We start from the raw sequence: 13,980 nt of genomic DNA, 5'->3' as shown, positions 1-13,980 counted from the left end.
GTATGTTTGCATGCAGAAATTATCTGGAACACAAGACAGTTGGTTTGCTCTCAGGGCACAGACATATGAGTGCTGGATCTGGCATCAGGACTTGAGTTCAAATATTGGCTCTGTTAATTACTATTACAAATCATTTCCCCTCTCTGAGAATTGTGACTAGATCATAGGACCATAAATCTAGATCTGGAAGGGACCTCAGGGCCATCTGCTCCAACCCCTCATTTTATAGAGGAGGAAACCAAGGCCCAGGAAGTTTAAGGGGTAGAGACCGGGCCATATAGGTAGTTTCAGAGGTGGGATTTGAATTTGGGTTCTTTGAATACTGTACCAGAATCCCTAATGTCCCTTTCGGCTCCTAGTCTTTGATTTTATGGGTCCAAGACCCATAGATACACCACTCGACCCTGAAAAGAGCATCCATGCTCATACACACATAACAGAATAACAGCTAGAGAGCACTTTAGAGTTTGCAAAGCACTTTACAAATAGTGTCTCATTTTATCCATTACAAATTTTATCCTCCACTCATACAGTAGGCTGGTTTTATCCAACTTCATTTGCAAGCCCTCTTAGGAATAGGAAATCAAGGCTATCCCACTGTGCTTAGTAGAGAACCTCTTCCCTCTGATTGTCTATAGGTGTTGTAAACCTAACGTTTATTTAGGAATTGGCCAGAATGTGGAGTATCAACTAACAGAGATGAGGTTACTCCAGAAGAGGGACTCATTCAAGAAGAAGGGCTCTTGCCTTTCTTAGACAATTGACTCACTTGGACCAAATCCATTAACTGGTACTCCTTAAAAGGAATGTACTTTCCCAAGGAGACGCCATAATTAATGACGTTTGGTTTTCCTCCAACTAAGTTAACCTATAATGCCACTGAATTATACAGTAGTGTTAATAGTATAGCAGCATAGCTATTTCTTTTGAAAATAAATTTTTACTGATATCTTTTGTTTCTATATCACCTATGTCTCTCAGTGTATGCCTCCTTTCCCACCCAGAGAACCATATTTTATAATTTAAAAATATATATGTAAAAAGAGAGGGGAAAACAATCCAGCAAAACCAACGTGGGAAAAGTCTGACATTATACAGTGAAAATAAGTAGGGACAGATATCTTCTCATATCTGTTCTTTGGACCCAAATTTGGTCTTATATCATAGCATTCCCATTATTTCTAAGGGGAAATACAGTCTGGGTCCCAACTAGGAAGTCAGAAATCTGAGGCATGTATCTCTATACCCTGCTCTTTCCCCAAGTGCTAATTTCTTAAAGAAACTCTTTCTCTTTATTCTGTGTCAAAGAGGTTAACCTGTGATTGCATCCTTGCTGGAAATTCTCAGTTGTAGAAACTCCTGGCACTGCTGTAGATCAGAACTTACTGTTAATTTATAGTCTGAGAGAGATGTTTGTGGGTCCTGAGAGGTTAAACTATTTGTCTAGCATTTAGAAGCCAGGATGTGTCAGGGGAAGGACCTGAAAGCAAATCCTCCTGGCTCCAAGGTTTGTCCTTGATCTTCGGTGGCATACCGTGTCTGATCAAGACTGTGGCATAGTAGAAAGAGCCTTGGATTTGGAGGGAGCACTAATCACTCATGTGATCTTGGCTAAATGATTTAGATGGCATTAGATGATTTCTAGTATCTCTCACGGAGCAACAACTAAGTGGCTCAGTGGATAGAGCATTGGGCCTGGAGTCAGGAAGACTCACCTTCCTGAATTCAAATTCAGTCTCAGACACTTACTAGTTATGTGATCCTGGGCAAGTCACTTAACCCTGTTTGCCTCAGTTTCCTGATCTGCAAAATGAGCTGGAGAAGGAAATGGCAAACCACTCCAGTAGCGAAAACCCAAATGGGGTCATGAAGAGTTGAAAATGACTGGACAACAACAAAAATATCCCTGACTTCACAGACCGTGTCATGCTACCTCTGCTTGGACCATTGTCTCCACCTCATCACCACCAATAACCCGGTCTCTACCCCTTGGTCCCTTAGCTCTGATAGGGCAGTTTTGGGCTGACCTTGCTGGATGGAATCCTTTGTCAGACTTTAGAGTCTACTGTCTCTTTTAGAAATCTCTCTTTTCCAATAATTGAAATTCTAGCCATTCGTCAAGACCTGGCTCAGACACCACGTTCAATTGTGAATTCTTCCTAAATACTTCCTTTCACCCTCCTCTTTATTCCCAAAATACTTATTGGCAGTACTTATTTGATACTTACATGCTGCCTAGTATCATAGGGATACCCTTGGGGCACCTCCCTTCAGTTTTCACTTGCAAGTCAGGTCCTCTGGAGATGGCTACTACCAGATCAAAGGAGTCTATGAAACTCTACTTCTAAAACTGTAATTTGTGAGCCCCCACCGATAGGTTTATTTTTTAATGGTCAGGTATAGAACACAATTACCTAAAGCAAAGGCATTATTTACTGGAACAGCATAGTAAAATAATCTAAAATAGAACATTCTCTCATAAACTCAGGGAGTGCTCTCTTGTAAAACATACAATGGGAGAAGTGGTCAGATACAAAGATGAAATGCCCCAATGTAGGTAGCATTTGTAGAGGGGCAACTTACACGTCTAACACCATATGGCCCCTCATGTTTCATTATGATGTCTGAGTTAGGTTTCTTGCCCTGATGGGCCAATGGGCCTGCTCTAGGCTGAGCTTATCGAGCATAATGCTCAGGGGTTGTCTGTCATCACCACCACCACCTCTAGATTAGGGCTCAATTGAAGTCCTTGCCTAGACCTGCCATCGGTATGCTTTTTCAGAAAAAATAGGAATGCTTCCCCTAGCACCAGTGAGAAGCCTTCCTAGGTTTGTTCCCTCAGAGTCTGAGCTCTGAGCCCTAGTCTCCTGAGCAGTCCAATACCAGTTCTAGGCACAAAGCTTTCACTCTTCTGAGCTCTCTCCACACAGAGGGGTCAGTGTTCAGGAAGCAATGTCCTTGACTTCCCTTCTCAGTCTGTTTGTAAGCACACATCTCTTATGCTGTGTGGTTCTGCCATAAGATGCCATTACTGATGGAAAGGGAGAGAGGAATTCCCTCCCCACCTCACTGAACTCTGAATGGGATGCAAGCTAGTCCTCAAGAATAGACTTCTTCCTCCAGAGCAGATTCCTGAGCTCACTTCTCAAGCTTAGTGACTTCTGGATTGACTTGACCAGAATCAGTACCCTCTTTTTAACTCTTCAGTTTCTCACCTTGGCCTACCTCACTGAATAGATGGAGAAAAGGCACAAAAGCAACCCATGTCCAAAGCAAGCTCGTGGTCTCTGATGGTTGTCAACCAACTTTCTGCTCGTTTAATATGCAAACTCTGCCACTCAAAGTCTAATACTATTTACAGACTGCAAAAGGGCCACTCAGAGTCTAATTTCATGAAATGGGCTAGGCTCTCAATTGATTGGAGATCTTTGAATCAACCCCTATGCTACACCCAGTTATTGGTATACACAGCTTATCTTTTCTACTTCATTGTAAGCTCCCAGCCGTCAGGCACTGCACTGAGAGGCCATCCCTTGCCTTACAACTTCTCTCAAATACCATTCAGTGCCTGGCCCAGACACAGGGCCCAGCTGTCAAGTCTAGCAGGCTGCCCACACCTACTGCCATCCCCAAACCTGCAGCCAGGTACTGCTCACCAGGAAGAGTCCCCCAGTCTGGGAAAGGCAGACTGCCCTCAGAGTCCACTCTACCTTGGAAAGGGCTATTAAGGTCCAGCACAGCTGAACACAGAGTTCCTGACACCCAGAGATCAAGCCTTTCAGTCTCTGCTGCCTCCTGAAACTATCTGCAGTTCCCCAAGAAGGTGTAAATCCCCAGACTCACTAGGTAATGAGATCAGGCCTGTGAGAGCAAACCTTAGGAGCAAACCAGCTCTATGAGCACCTGGACTCAGGTCATTCTCTCAAGCCATCTATCTTTATCCAGCTTTTAAGAGGGGAAATCTTGCTTGAATTGAATGAAGGGAAAATATTTCTGGGTTGAAAGGGTAGGAGAAATTTTTGTTCCCAGAAGTGAAATATAACCCCACTCCCCAAAAAGTGAAGAATGAAAGTAACCCTGTGTCCCATCCCATCTCCATACAGCCATTCAGCCTAGAAGACTTGATTCTTCGGGTGTTATTTGGCTGGGCAAAGCTGTTTTACAAAGTGACTGTTTCCATGGTCCCTCTGCGTATGGTGACCATCTCATCTCCCAGAAGACAGACATGCTTCTGAATGACATCCACCACTGAACTTGGTATTGACTTGGGGCTAGCCAAGCCAGGTTCTGTCTTTTTACAAAGTTTGTCTTCTGTGAACACTTTTCAGCCCCTAACAGATCAGTTTTATAAATAATTTTCATACTATTTTTTCTTTTAATAAAGGTATTTTAATAGCTTTTGTGTCTCTTCTAGAAAGTGATTTTGTTCTATCTTTAATAAATGTTTTGTCAACTTAAAAATAAAATAAAGTACACTGGGCTTGGAGTCAAAAGACCATGGCCCTGACAATTACGAGCTGTATCAAAGAGGGCAAAGTCACACAGCTTCTCTGAGACTCAGATTACCCATTTATAAAATGGTGTTACTAATATCTGAATGATCTAGCTCACTGGGTGTTGCTGAAGAAAGTGCTTTATATATCAAAACCTTTACAGAAGTGTGAATTACTCATAATACCCTGAGCATAATAATTACTTGGAAAATATTAGGGAAATGAATGAAAGATTTGGGCAACTTAGGAAGAAAAGCTCACAGTGGGTACAGAAATGATAAAGGAGTCCAGCTCTTAGTTATTTCACCATTCTTTCTAAGTCTCAGTCAAGTTTCTGAGGGCATCCAACCCAACAAACATTTAAAAAAATGTTAAATGTAATAAATACTCCCTAAAGGAGAACATTTCCATATACAAAGTAGATGAGAAAAAGATAATTATGTGTCTCAGTTATGTACAGTTTGCTTTTAAAAATATGTATAATGAAGTAAATATGTTATTTTCAAAGCTGTCTTATAACAAGCATTTATGTTCAATCTGAGATAGCATGGATTAGTGAACTGAGTGCCATTAAGACTTGATGAGTTCTGATATGGACATGTTGGAGATACCTACAGGACATCCAGATAGAGATGTCCAACACAGAGTTAGTTATCTGGAGCTATAGCCCAGAGGAATGACCAGGGTTGGAAATATAGGTTTTGTAGTCATCTACACTAAGATGACAAATGAAAACGTGGATGGTCACGAGCTCACTGAATGAAGAAAAGGACACAGGACAAAGCCTTGGAGGACATCCAAATCGGAGAGATCTGAGAGGAACAGGAAAGTTAGCAACATGTAAAGATAAAGATAAAGAATTACCCAAAGAGCTAGACAAGTCTATAAGCGAGAACAGCCAAGAAACCAACTCCATTAAGACTCTTCGGTGAGACAGTCAGGAGAGTATAATAGCAATACTTCTCCAAGCCTATTTTCCTAAGACAAGATACCATTTCCAGTTGTGTGTTCTTAGTGGTGTAGGTATTAACTGTCATTGTCATAGCTAGACTACTAAGGCATGAAGAATTTTTTGAAGGATTTAGGCTCCTTTTTGTTGAGCATCTTATTAAAAACAGGCTTTGCTGAGACTGCAGCCTGGTGTTCCATGTCCAGAAAAACATGAGGTGAGAAGATCCTGGTATCCCTCAGGCATGGATGTTCACCATATGTGATTAGTTCTGAGGGAGGAGATACATGGTGTCTATTGTGCAAACCTCCACATTGGCTTCAAAGGCTCCATGACAACATAGACAACAACAGGAAGGCCCTGCTAAGCTGCGCTGCAATGGAATTTTCCCTCCTAGGGTGGCTTACAAACTCTAACATCCTTCAAGGGTTCTCTTTCCTAGTGCTTCAGTAGGGCGTGGAAAGTAGAATATCAGAATCTCCTGGCTTTGAATTTCATTTCAAACTTAAAAGTCATAACATCTGTACCAACCACCCAGCTACATAATGTGTCCAAGAGATATCTAATTTTATTTTACTTGAATATTTGAGGGATTGAACCCTCTAAAGTGAGATCCTTCCCAGACCAGCCGTGCTTTCACAAGTTCCTCGGCTGGATTTTTACTGAGCAGAAAGCACAGCTGCTGTTGTTCAGTCATTTTCGGTCATGTCTGACTCTCTGTGACTCTGGGGTTTTCCCGGCAAAGACACTGGAGTAATTTGCCATTTCCTTCTCCAGCTCATTTTACAGATGAGGAAACTGAGGCAAATAGGGTGAAGTGACCTGTCCAGGGTCACATAAGTAAGTGTCTGAGGCCTGATTTGGACTCAGGAAGATGAGTCTTCCTAATTCCAGGCCCAGCACTCTATCCATGATGACACCTAGCTGCCCCATGAGAAAGCGTGGCAGTTTCCAACAATACAGCCCATTTTTAACAATGTCCAACCTTTGTAATACAAACATGATGGGGGGGAGGGCATTTTACCTTTAGAAAAAGAGTAAAAAAAAATTTTTAATACAGTACTAAAGATGAATAGGTCAATAAATGTCCTGAAAAGTCTGGTCACCACATGAATTTCAGAAATGCCAATTTCATTTTGCCATTGATTTCCATTATAAGATCAGTCACATTTTCTAGCAAAAACAATTGATCAGGGGACTGAGTTGAAAATATTTGGAGAGAAAGGGATGAGGCTAGGACCCAGTTCCTTGGCACATGGGGACAGCCATGGTCAGTGGAAAGAGCCCTGGATTTTAAGTCAGAGAACCAGGGTTCAATTCCTGTGTGTCCTTGGGCAAGTGACATAACTCTCTGGGCCTCAGTCTCCCCATCTGAAGGATCCATAGGGTTCCTTCCATTTTCAAACTGATTATCTAATAAACCGTGTTGGGCCATGTAGGGCCTTGTAGTCATGGCTGTCCCTGCTAGTAATCACTTCCTCTCCTTTATAAGTGAAGATGAGGCAGCTGACCCCCTCTCATTAAGCACAGACTCGGATGGTGCGAGCGTGAGTGATGAATTTGTGCTCATCCATCTACACTCTGTCACGTGGCCCCTTCCAACAACTGGCACATGTCTTTAAGAAAGCTGGCTACGGTGAAGGTACCCTCCACGGCCACTGAACTGGCATGGCTGGGTCAACTGGCATTGATGGCAAGTGACTCCTTGGTCTGGCTCTTGTTCAATCTCTGCAGTAACCAACTAAACTAATAGGTCAACTGAGTAGGGATTTATTAAGCACCTACTGTATGCAAGGTCCTGTGCTGAGGACACAGGCAAAAACAGGAACAAAACTTGGCCCTCAAGGAATGTACAGAGGCAGCTAGGTGGCATAGTGGATGGAGCACTAGATTTAGGGTCTCGATGACTCAAGGTTGAATCCTGCCTTAGACATTTATTAGCTGCATGACCTGGGGCAAGTCACTTATCCACTGTCTGCCTCAGTGTACTCCATTTGCAAAATGGAGTAAAAATAATTCATACTTCTCAAGGGTTATTGTGAGGATTAAATGAGAACATATGTAAAGTGCTTTGCAAACCTTAAACTGACATAAATGCTAGTTATTATTTTTTGTTTTTTATCTTTCATTTAGTATTTTGTTTTTCTCCAATCATATGTAAAGAAACCAATTGTTAACATTCATTTTTAAAGTTCTGAGTAACAAATTCTCTCCCTCCCTTCCTCTCCACTCTCCTCACTGAGAAGGCAAGCAATTTGGTATAGGTTATACCTGTGCAGTCATGCAAAACGTATTTCCATATTAGTCATGTTGCAACAGAAAACATAGGGGAAAAAAGCCCAAGAAAAATAAAAAAACTTTAAAAAAGTTTGCTTTCATCTGTATTCAGACACCATCAGTTCTTTCTCTTGGGATGGGTGGTATTTTTCATCATAAGTCCTTCAGAGTTGTCTTGTGCTGAGAACAAATGCTAGCTATCATTATTAATTAGTCATCATCCTCCATTGATCTCCTGTCACACCAGCAGCTATGTACTTGCTGAGAGGCATAGTTGCTACATTTAGGGATTTGCCTTTCCTTCAACAAGCATTTATCGAACGCCTACAATCTGTCAGGCAGTTTGATAGGCATTAAGAGAGAAGACATACGTGAAAGAATCCCTGTCCTCAGGGACCTTACATTCTATGAGAGAGTATGTACACATATAAATCTACATACATGTACAAATCTATACAAAGTAAAAACTAGGTAATTTGGGGGCAAGCAGACATGGGGTGGAATTGAGGAAAAGCCTCATGCAGGAGGTGTATGTGAGCTGAGTTTTGAGGGACATTGGAGATTCTAAGAGGAAGAGAGTGACGTGTGTAGCACACAGTGCCTCACACTTAGACAGGTGCTTAATGAATATTAACTAGAAATTGAACTCACAACACAATAGAATTACAGAATATTAGGGATAGGAGGGACCCAAGAAATCATCTAGTAGTCCAATCATTGCCTTCATTTTACAAATAAAGAAACTGAACCCCAGGGAACAGAAATGATTTGATTATAGCCACACAACCAATAAGTGGCTGAACTATGCCTGAAACCCAGGTCTGACTCCAAGGCAGATTCTTTTTTTCTGTGCTAGTCTATCTCTCCAATAATCCAAAAGAATCAGTTCTCTCCTTGATAATTTTTTTTTTTTTGGTTAGGCAATTGGGGTTAAGCGACTTGCCCAGGCTCACACAGTTGGTAAGTGTCTGAGGCCAGATCTGAACTCAGGTCCTCCTGATTCTTGTTAAATTATTCATCATGGAATGAATTTACTTATAATGAAAGTGATGTGTGCCATATTGCCAGAGCTGAATCCTGAGCCATAAACAGTATCCTCTTGTCAAGTCCTGTATTTTGGACAGCATTCAATGCTTTGGGCCATTTAACCAACATTCTGATGCGTCTCTCTGGAAAGTAAAGTCAAAATATTTTACCAGCCTGAAATTGTTTTCATCATTAATCAGACCACTCTTCCTCATGCAGGAAGAATGCAGGTTAGAGGGCTGGATTTGGGGTCTGATTCTCAGCTCTGGGTTCAAATCTCAGCTCTGACATTTATTGTGTGACCTTCCTTAACTTTTCTGAGCCTCAGTTCTCATCTGTACAAAGAAGAAGTTGGGCCAGATGACCTGTAAGACCTCTTCCAGCTCTTATGCATGATCCAAAGAAGAAGGCAAATATAACAGCACAGACCAGGTCTGGTAGGGAAGCAACAAGAGAGAATTGACCACCTTTCTCCTGTTTACTAGAGTAAGCTGTTTTCCATCTTGGGAAAGTGGGTGAAAGGCTAATTACAAAGCTGTGTAAAACCATTTAAAATAATTTGATTGCAAGTATAATTTTTATAATCCAGAATTATAATTGAAGGGTAGAGACAGCTCTTCATTATTAAGGCAGAGTGCTCAGCTTCGGTTAGGGGTTGGAAACACTCAAGTACCACCACCTATGCCTCTGTTTCTTGATAATTACCACTGACCTCAACCACAAGCACCACTCTGAGTATCCTCATGATTCTCATAATGGTATCTCAGATCATCTCTGTTCTTCTGCATCTATCTGTACTTACTTCTTTTCATCACAGCCAGTACCAAGCAGATCTGTGCAATAAATCCAGCACAAACTCCTGCCCACAAGCCCCATGTTTCATCCCATCCAAGTACATCCAAGGGAATATAGGCATGTAAAAGCAAAGACAGGGCTTGTGTTAAGCGAGGGGAGGACGCCTGAAAGATCTCTGGAATTTTCTTCTTTTTTGCTTTAATTGTAAACCACGTACCCTGCTGAATCAGGTTGCTCACTAGGCGACTGGATAATAGCCCTATTCTCTGTCTTAGTATTAGTCATTTTTTTTTGTGAACCTTAAGAGAGAAAAAGAAATGTAGCATCTACTTCCTAAAGTAATGCCACTTGGACTCTGATGGGAAATGATCACAGAAGAAAGACCAGAGTGACCTGTTAAAACTGGAGGCAGACTGATTATCTAAGCTAAGGCCTTTATACTGATCAGGCTGAACCGAAGGGTTATACCCGCCTAACATAACACTCACTTGGTGCCATTTCTGTATGCACTTGGTTCCCATGCTCAGGGATGTGCTGGAGCCCGCTTAGACTACTCGGGAGACCCTTTGGTTAAATTTTCAGTGTGAACATTTATACTTCAAAATCCTTAAGCACTATAAATTAGGGTTTGATTTATAGTTTTGCTAACTGTCTAGTCCTAAGAAAGTGTTAGTAATAAAGAATAAAGTTAAAAGAATGTTCTGAATATACCCTTCCCCACAGTGGTTGTTAGACATTGACCACCACATCACTGCCTGGAATAAACATGGATCCTGCCATGCTGCTTTGGCAGCTGGGTGACTTTGGGTGAGTTGCTTCAATTCTCTGGGCTTGTTTCTTCAACGATCAAAAGACTGGACAGTATGATCTCCATTTCCTATCTTTATATTTGCACTGGCCAGTGCCAGTTCCTGGAATACACTCCTTTCCCACATCCTGAACTCAAGCTACCTCCTCTAAGGAACTTTTCCTTCTGTTCCTACTTATCACTTCTTTGTCCTTCCTCTTTTTAGGTGTTGTGTCCTCAGAAGAATGCAAGCTCCTCAGTAGATAAGGACTTTTTTTTTTCTGGTCTTTTTATCTTTAGTATCTAGCACAGAGCCTTTAACACAGTACATGCTTAATATTTATTGAATTGAATTAAATTACTGTCCCAAAATGACCAATACATTCCAATCTATTTACATGTATCCTCACCACCCCCATCAAATGAAAGAAAGAAGGCAGGAACCATTTCCTCCCACATTTTGTATTTGTGCCTCCACTGCCTCATACATTAGTATTAGTAGCAGTAGCAGTAGTAGTAGTAGTGGTAGTAGTGGTAGTAGAAGTAGTAGTAGTAGTAGTAGTAGTAGTAGTAGTAGTAGTAGTAGTAGTAGTAGTAGTAGTAGTAGTGGTGGTGGTGGTGGTGGTAGCATAGTGACTGTTATTTCATTGGCATAGGAAACTCCTAGTAAAGAATTCCCTCACCAATGCAGATTGGCATCTTCTCTACTTGGACACTGAGAGGTTATAAATGGGTTGCTCAGGGTCTATAGTTAGAGATGGGACTTGAATTCATGTCTTCCTGACTCTGAAGCCAACTTTCTCTATCACTTGGACCTGAAGACTTTCCACTCTATATAGTAAACCCTTAATAAATTCTTGTTGGTTTAGAATGGATACCAACATCCTAAAAATCCTGATTGGGACATTGAGGAAAATGAGGAAAATCACAGGAAATAACTAAGAAATATACTCTCCCCCCCAACCCCATTCCTTTTAGCTTCTTTATAATAACTTTGACCTCTTCCTCCTGGATTACCAAGATTATCTATTCAAACTAATGAGCTTTTATTTTTTTATTAGTAACTGTGATGTGCAAAGCACTATGAATGGTACTGACTCCTGCTTAATATAGTGGTTTAAAGCAAATGTGTCAAGCACATAGCCTTCCTTAGTACAATAAGAACCAGATTAAAATGTAATTGGGAAATATCTAACAAAAAAATACAATGAAACATAGAGAGTGGTTTTCTAAGTCAATGTGCACTAGCAGGGATCTTTATGTATGGTTTAGTAACTGTTTTCTATTTGAGTTTTGATATCGCTAATAAGGTATATGAAGCCTTGCCAATAGTGGGTAAATGTCATTGGATTGGCTTATATAGATAGCCCTTGGAAATTACAAAGTGCTTTACACCCATCATTTAATTGAATCCTTACAACAATCTTGTGAGGTAACTTGTAAAGGTATCACCAACCCCATTTTTAGGATGAAGAAACCAAGGCTCAAAGAGGTTGTGACTTGTCAGGCCATATAATTAATAAATGAGGGAGCCAGATCTCAAGTCCAGGTCTGGTGATGCCAAGTCTGCTCTTTCCCTACAAGGCTGTCATGTTCTCAATGTTGTATACTGATACAATATTCAGTAATACAGCAGAAAACAATGAGAAAAGTTATGTAATTAATCAGTTATGTTTAATTACCAGTTTAATGATTCAAATAAGACTTCATTTACCCTAATTGTGCACACCTGGCCTAGTTTCTCTTCAGTTTACTGAAAGATTACACATCCTTCATGATAACCGATGAAATCATAGCAACCTTTCTAATGGGGCAGGAAGTAGTAGTCACCATCTAAAGCTGCTTACTTCGTGAAGTCAGATCGGAAGCAAAACTGCTTTTGCTTATTGATACACTTAAAAAAAATGTTCCCCCCTCCCCTCTCTGTCTTTGCCATCTGTCTCTATCCTAGAAATCGTGGTCCTTCAGAAATTATTTTCTATGATTACTAACTAGACTGTAGACTTTCCTAAAGCTGTTAGGGTGAGGGCATGTTCATAAACTGTCCTCCTGAATTTTTTTGATCCTAATTTAAATCCTAATTGTAGTAACCCACCTCCCAGCCTCTTTTATGAAGAGTAGAATAAATCAGCACAGAGCAATGGGGTACATAGAAAGTCCAGCCTTAACAGCAGACTTTAAGAAACACCAGTAAAGACAGTGAAATTACAACCTTCAAGTAGGGGAAATTGCTTTCATTTTCTGATTCGATTTGCCAAAGGCATATGTCCCGGGACCTGGAAGTAAGGAGGAGGAGGGTGGAGTGAGACAAGAGTGAGAAGCTGGGGCCGGAACCCGTGGCAAACCTTAAAACTGTCAAGGTTTAAGTGGAGGTTGCCTTGGATTTGGGTTCAGGGAAGCTGGGTTTAGGCCCTGCTTTGTCATGGATTTGTGTGACTCTGGGTAAGTCATCTACCTTCTCTGGCCCACAATTTCCTCTTCTGGAAAGGAGGAGATTGGAGTAGAGTTCCAGCTCTAAATCTATCCTCCTATTGTACCGTTTTTCCTACAATATTCTTCTGTAGTCCTCGGAATAGGAGATAAAAAGAGCTCTAGAACAAATTGGGAATTAGGGGACTCAGCCTCTCACCACTCCTCTCCCCCATTCACTAGTTAATGCCCTAGGCAGCTAGGTGGCACAGTGAATAGACTACCGGTTCTAGAGTCAGGAAGATTCATCTTCCCGAGTTCAAATTTAATCTCACTTAGTTAATGCTCTTCTCACATACAAGCCAACCAACAGCATTCACAACTCACACATTCTTTTTCCTTCTTCCTGTGTTACAAGAGCAACTTACTTCCAGCCGCTCCCACAGTGAGACGGGGCGGGTTTAACACTTGCCCTAGTTGGGCAGGAGTTGGTAATCCCTTAGCCTTGGTGAAGGAGAGAAGGAAAGGTACAGGAACCGGCCACCTCCAGCAGAGAGAACAGCGCGGGTGGAATAGTCCACCTGGAGGTTAGGGCTCCAGGTGTGCAGGGAGCCCTGGGCGCCACCTTTCTCCAGCCCTGCCCCGGTTCTTCAAGGCGCCCCGCCCCCCACCTCGGCTTCCCCCCAACCCCAAGGTTCCTCCATCTCCCCCCCGGGAGCCGCTTCCGAGCGCACTTACCTGTCCAGCGCCCAACCTGCGCCACCGCGCCCAGGTGCAGCAGCAGCAGCAGTAGCACCGCCGCCGCTACGCCGCGGCTACAGCCGCCCATGGCTCTTGCTAGCCCTCTTCCTCATCCGCGGGGCAGGGGGATCTCTGCCCACAGTTCCCGCGGATCCCAGCAGCTGACCGGGAGCCCAAGGCTGGCGGCGGCGCCTCCACTGCGCCACTGCGCTGTGCTCCGCGCAACTCACCTGCGGGCTGGAGCGCTCCTGGCTGGCCCGGCCCGGCCCCGCCCAGCAGTGCCCAGCTGCATACCTCCTCCCTCGTCCCCCTCTTTTTTCCTTGTCCCGCCTCCCTAGTCTGCAGAGCTGCTTATGCTCGCCTCACCTTCTTTATTCCTGGGTTTCCTTTCCCTTCCACGCCAGCAGTCGAGGTGCCCTTCCCCCTAGTGAATTCTTTCCCAATCGTTAGGGTCTAACCCAGTTACTACCTCTCCAAGGAGTTTCCCCGGAGAAGCTGGGCAG

The 13,980-nt window shown here is 42.6% G+C and overlaps 1 protein-coding gene across 1 annotated transcript in view; it reads right to left on the bottom strand.

The window, feature by feature from the left end:
- Positions 1–13,739, bottom strand: part of CDCP1 (CUB domain containing protein 1) — an 82,313-nt gene extending 68,574 nt beyond the window's left edge. Inside the window, 1 exon segment of the mRNA XM_020987338.2 lies at positions 13,475–13,739. Within this exon segment, the coding sequence (XP_020842997.1) occupies positions 13,475–13,565 (91 nt within the window). The 5' untranslated portion in view covers positions 13,566–13,739.
- Between the last annotated feature and the right edge of the window lie 241 nt (positions 13,740–13,980).

The sequence above is a fragment of the Phascolarctos cinereus genome, unplaced genomic scaffold (assembly GCF_003287225.1).
Source record: "Phascolarctos cinereus isolate Bilbo 61053 unplaced genomic scaffold, phaCin_HiC Scaffold_1;HRSCAF=81, whole genome shotgun sequence".
Lineage (NCBI taxonomy): Eukaryota > Metazoa > Chordata > Mammalia > Diprotodontia > Phascolarctidae > Phascolarctos > Phascolarctos cinereus.
The sequence above is the reverse complement of the archived record's forward strand: the minus strand, read 5'-3'. Positions and strand labels throughout refer to the sequence as shown.